Source organism: Saccostrea echinata, unplaced genomic scaffold, assembly GCF_033153115.1.
Source record: "Saccostrea echinata isolate AGI-Se365-2 ecotype Australia unplaced genomic scaffold, CSIRO_AGI_Sech_v1 ptg000030l, whole genome shotgun sequence".
Lineage (NCBI taxonomy): Eukaryota > Metazoa > Mollusca > Bivalvia > Ostreida > Ostreidae > Saccostrea > Saccostrea echinata.
Window position 1 is genome coordinate 11,082,082 of NW_026889779.1, and position 10,743 is coordinate 11,092,824.

General features: G+C 34.7%; 1 protein-coding gene across 1 annotated transcript in view; it reads left to right on the forward strand.

Moving 5' to 3' along the window:
• Positions 1–10,414, forward strand: part of LOC133196801 (CD109 antigen-like) — a 31,584-nt gene extending 21,170 nt beyond the window's left edge. The window contains exons 18-34 of the mRNA XM_061332658.1: positions 4,572–4,689; positions 5,154–5,267; positions 5,476–5,577; positions 5,884–6,012; positions 6,696–6,834; positions 6,916–7,092; positions 7,209–7,290; positions 7,381–7,537; positions 7,721–7,795; positions 7,923–8,100; positions 8,318–8,529; positions 8,655–8,804; positions 9,122–9,184; positions 9,364–9,473; positions 9,574–9,721; positions 9,960–10,062; positions 10,187–10,414. Of these exons, the coding sequence (XP_061188642.1) occupies positions 4,572–4,689; positions 5,154–5,267; positions 5,476–5,577; positions 5,884–6,012; positions 6,696–6,834; positions 6,916–7,092; positions 7,209–7,290; positions 7,381–7,537; positions 7,721–7,795; positions 7,923–8,100; positions 8,318–8,529; positions 8,655–8,804; positions 9,122–9,184; positions 9,364–9,473; positions 9,574–9,721; positions 9,960–10,062; positions 10,187–10,275 (2,146 nt within the window). The 3' untranslated portion in view covers positions 10,276–10,414. The remainder of the gene's footprint in view (positions 1–4,571; positions 4,690–5,153; positions 5,268–5,475; positions 5,578–5,883; positions 6,013–6,695; positions 6,835–6,915; positions 7,093–7,208; positions 7,291–7,380; positions 7,538–7,720; positions 7,796–7,922; positions 8,101–8,317; positions 8,530–8,654; positions 8,805–9,121; positions 9,185–9,363; positions 9,474–9,573; positions 9,722–9,959; positions 10,063–10,186) is intronic.
• Positions 10,415–10,743: the final 329 nt, after the last annotated feature.

Here is a 10,743-nt window from a genome sequence, read left to right on the forward strand (position 1 = left end):
GTGATCAAAGTTTTACATAGGAATACATAGGTTAAATCTTTAAAAATCTTCTACTCAAGAACAGCAAAGCCATGATTGGTCATATTTAAATGGAAGCATCCTCAGATAATGTAGATTCAAATTTGTTCAATTCATGACACCCCCCCCCCCTAACCACTTTTATATTTAAACTTTTCAACCTTTCAAGATTGAAGTGATTTCTGCTTTTTCCTAGCCATAGTGCTCAGGTGAGCGATGTGGCCCCTGGGACTCTTGTTATAATATTGAGGGGTACCCATCTCCTCCTATACCACTGAATAAAATTTAAGGATACTTTCAAGGAGTCGTTATTACATAGTGTCATTGGGACCTCCTATTTTACTTTTTGATCGGACAATTATTTCGGGTCTCCCATAGCTGAACATGGACTTTGCCATTATAAAAATATTGATGCGTAGGTTTCATTTTGTGAGCTCAGTGCTAACTGTACCTCTAGTTTAAAATTTATGTTGTTCTCATTGATATTTACTTTTAATTATTACTTCATTCAAAAGTGATTTACCCTGAAATGGCGTTTGGTGGTGGGTTAGCTCCAATGGCTGCAATGTCACATGGTATGGCACCGGGAATGGCAGTCCCGAATGCTGCATCTTCCGGTCCCCAGCTTAAAGAAGTTGGTCGTGTTAGAAGTGTTTTTCCCGAGACCTGGTTATGGACCAATGCCACCGCTGGGTAGCTTAGAAGTGCATTCTATATAGCTTTATATATCTTATAAAGTTATGATGCACACAATGTAGTCAAATTCCTGTATATATAAAATATTCACAATATCTGTTTATAGCTTTTAATATTGTAAATTCAAGCGATTTCAGTAGAGTCACATTAGACAAATTTCAGCAAATTTTTGTGTCTAAAATTTTTGCGAGCCATATCAGATAGGCAGACTCTGCTAGTTTTGTATTATTTGTATTCCCAGACACCATGCTAGCTTTTAGTGCATTACCGGTATGCAACATTATCTAGAAACTTTGTAATTGCACTCCATTGCTTCTGTCACCCCAAACTGATCTTCCTCCGTTTCGTTGGTAATGCTGGCCAATTCGAATGCACACACACAACTACACTTGATGATTATTATAACTATGAAGTTTCATGTGTGACCGGTCGACAGGGGATGCTTACTTCATGGTTCCTGATCCCATCTTTGTTTTAGAGGTCTTTTTTAGCTCTGCTCACAATTTATATAGTTTAAACGGGCTTTTGAGCATGAACAGCGTTCGTTATCTTCACTTTTCATGCTCATCTAAAAGACAATTAATATTAAATGGAATAATAGTAATAATTCCCCCCGACTTAAGGTGACAATAATCTGTTAGTACGCTTAAAACTTTTTACATACCTGTATGTGATATCTCTCCGATGACTGTCCTTCAGATAAAAACAAAAAAAAATATTTCCTGTTCCTTCGTCGATCAGTTAATGAAATACTCACAATGACGTAATGAAGTGATAATTGATTTACTCAATATATTATATTGCTTCTTAATTTCAGCTCAGATGTAGTTTAGTTTCAACAGAGAGAGAGAGATGGCGGTTGAAATCAATATACTGAGCTTAGCTTCTACCTAGTAATTCTGGAAGTTGGAATCATTCTGTGGTCAATATCCTCGGTATCTTTAGTTTAAATGTAGTGTGTGGAAGTTCCACCGTTGAAAAATTCTCGGAAAGTTTGTTTGTAACTTGAAAGACAAAATATCTCACAAAAGCAGATTCAAGGAAGATATATGTTACAAAATTTTCTTTATATCTGCTTTGAAACACTGAGGCTATCTATAAATGCAAGGTTTCTGGAAAATGCTTATTTATCAAATAAAGAGTTTAGGGTATTTTCAATAATAGACTGTCCTATGTGTGACATGGCTGTCGGAGGAACCGCGACAGGTGTTGGTGGTGGCGCCGGTTTTGGGTCTGGTACTGGCGCAGCCGTTCCATTCCCTGCAAGTGGTACCCAGAATTTGAAACAGGTCGAGCGTACTCGACACGTTTTTCCTGAGACATGGCTTTGGACAAACTCTAGCACCGGGTATAAATACGTCGGAAATTTCTTTTGCATAAGCACTTAGTTTATTTAAACCATATAAAAATGCTACTCTGCCTTTCATTCTGTGTGTGATTTAACGTCATGATACAACAAGGAGGGAAATAGATCTAGAATATGCAGTCATCCGTGTTTCATTTCAGCCGAAGGGTCCATGTTTAGAAAAAAAAATAATAAGCAGTGACGTTTAATATGTTTTTTGCAGGAAATAAAAAATTCAATTAGGTAATTACATTAAATGCAAAAATTATTTTTAGCTAGGTTAGATTAATTTTTAATCAAATGAGTGGTCCAAGAAAAAAGTAAGGTCCTCCCAAGTACCAAAAACTGAGGCTAAATGAAAGGTTTTTTGAAGATGGCAAGTTAGCAAATACAGATATATGGATATTTTCAGTAATAGACTGTCCTATGTGCGGTATGGCTTTCGGGGGAACCGCGACAGGTGTTGGCGGTGGCGCCGGTTTTGGGACTGGTACTGGCGCAGCTGTTCCATTCTCTGCAAGTGGTACCCAAAATCTGAAACAAGTCGAGCATACTCGACACGTTTTTCCCGAGACATGGCTTTGGACAAACTCTAGCACCGGGTATAAATATGTGTCGGGAAATTATATAGCACCAGCATTTAGTTTATTTAAACCGCATGAAATATGCTACTCTGTCTTTCATTCCACGATTTAATGACGTGATGCAATGAGGGAGGAAATTCTTGTAACATCTACGGTCATTTGCATATCATTTCAAGTCTCTTTGAAAAAAAGGGTTCATAGGAACATTTAAGAACATTTTTACAAAAAAATCCTACAATTCGCTGATAACATAAAATGAATGTCAACCATATTTTTGCTCAGAAAAATTTTTTTATCAAAGGAATGATTCAAGACACAAGGTTAGGCCCTTTCGGGTACCACTTACTTCTGACGCATCTACAAACTTTATAATCTTTTTTTTTTTGTTCTTTTTTGCAATTGAAGTTTATTAAAGAATGTCTGCATACACTGTATATTTTTTCAAATCAGTTAGATACCAAAGTATATTTTAAATCACAATAACATTCTCTTTCCAAAAGGGAGAACACAATGTGTCATGCTCATTTTTTTAAATACGGTTTTTCTTTATGGTAAATATTTTTTTATATCATTGAGTTAACTCAAAAATAAGGATCGTGGAGCATAATAATGGAAACTCGGATAGTTATATTTGTGAAAGTAGTGGATGATGCATGTAAATATAAACGAAAATCTGTAATTCTTAAATTCGCTCTTTGGTCAGTGGATCCTCATATTTGGATGAAACCTATGGCGGCAGTAAATGGATTAGCACCAATCCCAGAAAAATCTCATATCGCTCCAGTACCTCAGTCTGTAGGCCCACTGAAAAGCATTGAACACATTCGAAATGTTTTTCCAGAGACTTGGTTGTGGACTAATGCTTCTACGGGGTAAATTATAGGCATCGCCTTTGTATATTTGAGTAAATGTGTTCGCTAGTATTTAGTGAAATTATTTATTGTGCAATGAACGTAACTCTTTAATTTTCCTGTAGGTTCAATGCCACTAAGATGTATCCAAAAAAAAAAAAAAAAAAAAAAACGCAAAGGAAATAATTCCTTTTTGTATTGCTGTTCTCCGAGACCGATATAACCATGCCCCAGTTTTTAAGGATTTAAAAAAAAAATATTTTATTTTTTTTTAAATTGAAATTAATTTCAGCACTAATATTAAACGTCAACTGTTCATTATCTGTTGATAAAGGCACTAAAGATACATATAAAAGTACTTTAACACTAAGCGTCGACATTTAAGTACCAACATATTCTATATACCGGACATAAACATCGCACCACTTCATGTACTAATTAAGGTACCAGACATATATATCGAGGTACTTCATAGCTTACATGTAAGTACCAAGTCATTTAAGGTACCAAACAAAGATATCAAAGTACGAATGAAATTTGTCAGGGCTCCAACGGCAACGAATTGACTCTGTACCCCTGACGTTGCCTGGATGCTACTACTTTGGCTCTGAGCATTTTAAATTTGAGAACCTTCCTGTGTCCATCTCTTACGTTTCTTGAGTACCTGTTTTTGAAGATGTTCCAAAGCAAATCTCTTTGTAGCTTTTGTTACCAACTATTTCTTTCTTCTTTTAGAATATTTTCATATTGATACTTTTGCTGCATACTGTGTATCTGATCAGCTTGCTTCCTTATTGTATCACCATTATGCTGGCTAGTTGCTTCAACCAAATATTTAAATATTTCTTCACTAAAGTGATAATTATTAAATGATAGGTAATACGTCAAAAGCAAATATAATAAGCAAAAATAATTAAACATCCATGTCTCTTATATTGAAAATATTCGGAGTTTTTAAATACAGTCTTATATTAGCAAACACGTATAAATTCTTAAATACAATATCATAAATATGGTTTAATGTTAACTAAAAACGAACTTCGATTCTAAATCTCCATTTCCAATCCTGTGCAACAGATCTAACGGCCAGGTTCAGATTTCTACCACAGTCCCAGATACAATCACATCTTGGATTGCCAGCGCTTTCGCCATCAACAGTGCATCAGGTCTCGGTATTGCAGACACTACTGCTAAGGTAGGGTCTTCATTTAAAACAAAAATGGTATGCATCAAAGGTAAAATTTTGCAATTGTTTGCAAAACTTTATTCTAAATGTTATGACTTTTGGGAATATTTTATGTATGTGCTACCGAGTACTTCTCTGATCAAACGCATTAAAGTTTTTGTGGATAAGTTTTGACCATAACGGTTTCTAACTTTTTTTATTCTTCGAAAAAAATGATATTCAAAATTAGATTTATTTAAAGTCAAGCGTCCTTGCTTGGTATAGAGCGATATTTAAGATGCAAACAATGATAAGTGACAAATCTTTGATCCAAAGGCCACATAATAATCCATAATGATTTTCCATGTACAATTGTATGTTTAGCATCAGTATTGTTGTTCTTGTGGCTTTCTAAGATAAGTTTCCACAAACATCGAATGGAAATCTTGTAGCAAATCAAATTTGTTGTAACAAAGATTTTTTTATGATTGTAGATCGAGGCTTTCAAGCCGTTCTTTGTCAGTCTGAACCTGCCCTACTCCGTGGTCCGTGGTGAACAACTAGTCCTCCAAGCTAATGTCTTCAACTACCTCAGCCAAGACACCGATGTAAACACTCATTATAATTATATGCGTTTCTTTTATTATCTATTTCAATTTATTTGTACAATGAAAAATATTCTGCGTGGAACTTCATGATAAAAAAAAATAATTTTGATTCTCCAAACGCGGTTAGCATAGTTTCATCATTTCCCCTTGAACAATAAAGATATGAGTACTTACACATATGAGGGTTAATTTTTGGTGCTGTATTCAGGTGGTGGTGACACTGGAGAAGAACGATGATTTCCGCAGCATCGTGATGGACGCCAGCAATAACCCAACCTACGTATCCCTAAAACAAACTGCAACTGTTCATGTAAGTATAAAACCCCACAATTAGAATTAAGATTTTCTGTATCCAAAATTATGTATCCTGTAAAAATACACAAATTAGCGCACTAAAAATTTAGCGCAATCTTCCTTATCCACTGATTATTGTTATAATCATTTAGCGCATTTGGAGCATATTTTCTATATGTACTTGTTTTAATTATATATTAATGTGAATTACTTGAATTAACGATAAAATCAGTGAGAACGGCGCTAAATAAAATGCACGAACGTTTAATTTGTAATAAATATGTCAAGATCCACAATGGTTCAAAGTAAAGCCTATTGCCAGGTTCCCTCTGGACAAGCAAAATCTGTGTTCTTCCCCATTGTTCCTGCTGGACTGGGAATGGTCGATCTTACTGTCAAGGCCCAATCTACATTGGCTGCTGATGGTGTCAGGAGACAGCTATTGGTAGAGGTAACAGGATTTTGTTTTTCTTTCTCTCTTTTTTAAGTAAAAATGGATATCCTTCCCATTTATACCCCTTGCCATCACTACTGATGGCATCAGGAGAAAGTGATTAGTAGAAGCTGAAATTGGTTTTACTTTTTTTGTTTTGTTTTCTTTTTATCAAACAGATATCTCGCCATTGCCCAAATTATACCCCTTGTCTTCACTATAAACCCATGACTTTGACCTTTGAGATATAACCTTGAGTCTAAGTTATGACAGTTTACAGTGTCCTTTAGGTCATTAAGTTGTGAGCATAATCCTTAGTCAAAATATGGTTATGAGCAACAAATTACTAAACTGAACCCATTCAAATTAAGAGTTTAAAATATATGTCCAGTTAGATATTTTATGAACAGAAGAACAGCTACAAAAACAGACAACTATGCCAAATCCAACCTGCCTTCTCCTGAGGTTTCAGAAAGATTGTATTAACTAAAAGCATCTTCAGAGTTATGCAACTGTGTATTACCACTACATATACTAGTATTTTTCATGAACTCTGACTGATGAAGGACAGGATTTCAGTTTGTCAAATTATATTATTTCACAATTTAGTGTGTGGACATCAAATAAGTATTCTCTTTTGTACATATTTGATGTACATATTTGAAAGAAATGTAGTAGAAAGTTTACAATTGTATTTTCAGCCTGAAGGAGTTCCAAAGGAATACAACACACCAATTCTGATTGACCTTAAGGATACAAATACCTTCACCAAAACTGTACCAATTTCACTTCCAGCATCTGTGGTTGCTGGATCACAACATGTGAGAGTCACAGCCATTGGTAAGAACTTTATAAATGAATTAAGCACATTATCAAGATATGGATATCATGAAATTTTAAAAAATAAATTATGTTGTATAGGTGACTTGATGGGACCAACTGTTAACAATTTGGATAAACTTCTAAAAATGCCTTATGGATGTGGTGAACAGACTATGTTAGGATTTGCACCTGATGTTTTTGTAACAAATTATCTTTCTGCAACCCACCAGCTGTCCGCCGATATTGAAGACAAGGCTTTTGGATTTATGGAAAAGGGTAATATACATTCATAACTTATTTTCTATGTTTTAAGCTTTCATTGGTGGTTCTCTTCTGATTTTGTTTTTAAAATTATTTTATTTTTGCCTTTCAATTGTTGTTTTACCTTGCAGGATATCAGAGAGAATTAACATTCCAACACAAAGATGGCTCTTTCAGTGCTTTTGGGGACAGAGATAACTCTGGCAGCATGTGGTATGTGTCTCTTTAAAATCAAGCTTTTGCAAAGAAAAGTTTAAGTTGAACTTGCTCATGTGTTTCTTTTAAAACCTTGTATTTTCAAAGGTTGACAGCTTTCGTTGCAAAGTCCTTCCATCAGGCAAAGGCTCATATCTTCATTGATGATGAAACCCTTCAGAGAGCCATTGACTGGATGATTAGCAGACAGAATGCTGATGGATCATTCCCAGAACCTGGCCGTGTCATTCACAAGGACATGCAGGTAGCATACCTTCCTTCAAAAACAAACATATCAGGATAATGACCACACTTTTTTAAAAATTATTCAAAGGACAAAAGTATGCTTAATTCCAATTTTCTTTCATGGCTTCTTTTTTTCATATCCTTCAGTTGTTCCAAATATTTTCCATGTTTCTTCTTGTTCATACTGTATTATATTCAACAGGGAGGATCCGCTTCTGGTCCCGGTCTTACTGCATTTGTGCTAATCTCTCTGCTGGAAAACAATGATCTTAAAGGAGTAAGTTTCACTTTCTGTTGCATGGTTAGTCACAAGTGCACATAATGTATTTTCAAGAATACATGGTACACATGCATTTAAATGCTACTTAAAAGCATTCAATGTGAATTCTTAACTCTAACATTAGGGTGTGGCCCAGAGAATCCAGTCTGCTAGTCAGAAAGCTATGACCTATCTGGAAGGACAGGTGTCGACGCTAACAGATGATTATGCTCTTTCCATTGTCAGTTACAGTTTGGCTTTGGCAAAATCACATTCTGCTGCATCAACATTCTCTCGCCTTAACAACGATGCTGTTGTGAAAGGTAATGCTATCATCAACATAGCTATGCAACAGTGAATTCAACTCAAAAAAAAAATACGTATAATTTATACACTTTTATACACATTATTTGCATGTATAACTATATCATGTGTATACAGTGTATATATATTGCTTAATTCTACCTGTTCCTTGAACAATTATAATGTATTCAAGGGAATTTTGTGATAATGTTTGTGAAATTATCGTATCTTTAAAAGATGGCATGAAGCACTGGCACAAGGTCCAGACTCAGACAAACTCTCACCACTACTGGTCCCCACCACATAAACAATCTAATCCTATCGACATTGAAATGACGTCATATGCACTGTTGGTGTATGCGGCCAACAACCAATTCACAGATGGGCTACCCGTCATGAAGTGGATTACCTCTCAAAGGAATCCCTATGGAGGATTTGGGTCCACACAGGTATTTGCCTATTCATTGAAATACAGTCAATCTACTTATTCCAAAATCAAAGTGAGGTTAGTTACTGATCAAATTAATAACTTCAAAACACTTACGAACTTCTGACTTTTTACAATTCTTTACAGGACACTGTGTTAGCTCTCCAGGCCCTTTCTGAGTTTGCCAAAATGGCTTACTCCAACAACTTTGACATCCAGATGACAGTGACATCCGGGACTTTCTCTCACCAGTTTTCTGTCAATGCTAAGAATGCCCTCCTTCTTCAGTCAGTAGAGGTAGAATCAGAACATTGTTGTTATGCCACTAAGTGTTCCACTTATAATGATCTACAAATTCATACATAGCTCATCTGACCTTTACAAAAGTCTTTTGTCCTTGAAACTACCGGGGTATATCTCAGTCATCGTACACTTAGTTTTATATACTTAAAAGTTATTTTAATTAAAAAAAATTAAAGCTTCAAATCTGAAAAAAATTATAATAAAGAGGAGAAAATTGATATTTTTTGAGCTAGTATGTTCATGTAAATGTACCCGAGCTGTGGTCTCATATGACAATTATAATTTCATAATCTTTGCATCTTTTTGTACAGTTGCCATCTATACCCAGTTCTGTCACCGTCTCTGCCACAGGGCATGGAATGGGACTGGTTGAGGTACATATTCTTAATAACTTTGTGACTCCAAGAAGTTTGAAATTTACTTTCATAAAAACAGTTTTAAAGCAATTGCTTAATGATTTTCTACGACCTATTAAATCACTATTTTTAGACACAATTCATAAGGTCTGAACAATATAAGCAATTATGAGCTAAGAATTTTATTGTCATTTAAGGTGTCTGTTTTCTTCAATGTTGAACAAGAAATCCAGGAACCATCTTTTGATATGACAGTCACTTTAGTTAAGGACACCTTGGATGCTATACAGATTGAAACATGTGCTCAGTAAGACTTAATTCCTAGTTAATGAAGTGCAGAAGTTATTTCTCCTTATTGAACTCATTTTATATTACAAATTAACAATTATTTTTTTCACCTTTGTCAGCTGGTTGAAGGTCGGTGCCAGTGGAATGACTGTTCAGGAGATTGGAATTCCCACAGGATTCGAGGTGGATCTGGAGAGCATCACTCAATTACCTACACTGAAAAAAGTAGAAACGGAGAACAAAAAGATCATTCTTTACTTAGATGAGGTTAGTTAATTATCTGCATATTAAATTAAGATTAGTAAGAATAGTAATTATTTTAGCAAAATACAGCATGAGTTTAAATTATTGTTTTGCTGGAAAGATATAAAATTAGTACTTATGAAGTTAGATTAAATTCTATTCATTTATTTGTACAATTCTAAAAACATGACACTTGAATTGTGGCATATTCTTCAACTTATAGAGAAATGAATGCTACTTTAACACATTTTATGCTTTTCAGATTTCCACTGCTCCAACATGCATTGTTGTGGATATGTTCCGAACAGGATTGGTCGCCAAAACACAGCCTGCACCAATCAGAATCTATGATTACTATGAACCAGGTAAAGTAGATTACATTTTTCGTTCTCAAAAAAGTCCATGTTTGGCAACAACATCGTTATGTGCGTATCTTGGTTTTATCAGGTTTTTTCTGTAAAATAATTCTTATGTTATTTTTTTTTGTAGCAAACCAAGTGACGAAGTTTTACCAATCTCAGAGTCTGAAGAATTCCAACATATGTGATGTCTGCCAGGACTGTGGATGTTCACCTTGAACATGCTAGCTTTTAAAATAACTTGTCATTTTAAATTTGACAAAATTTTATCTTTCTATATGTCAACGGCAGGTGCTCTTAATTAAGATTTTATAAGTATGTTACTACTTAATGTTTTTATAATAAAAATGTAAAACTGTTTTAAGTTGTTTTAAAATCATTTTTCGTCGCACCCACAAAGTGACATGGACAAATAGTTTTACCTACCTTTTCCATTCTTTGTAATTCTGTAATTTTGGAGTAGAATTATGGAACTATTTGCCAAGTTTTAAATTGGCCCATTTTTAAGGGAATTACTAATTTAAATTCTCGAGAGGGACGTTAAACAATAAACAAACAAACCGGCAAAACGAATTTAAAGGATATCGCAAAGAAAAAAATTGGTGCATCAATTGATGTCAATTTTTTGACTGATTTGGATAGAAATGACATAAATAATAAATTCCTAAAATATAAAGAAATCGTAGA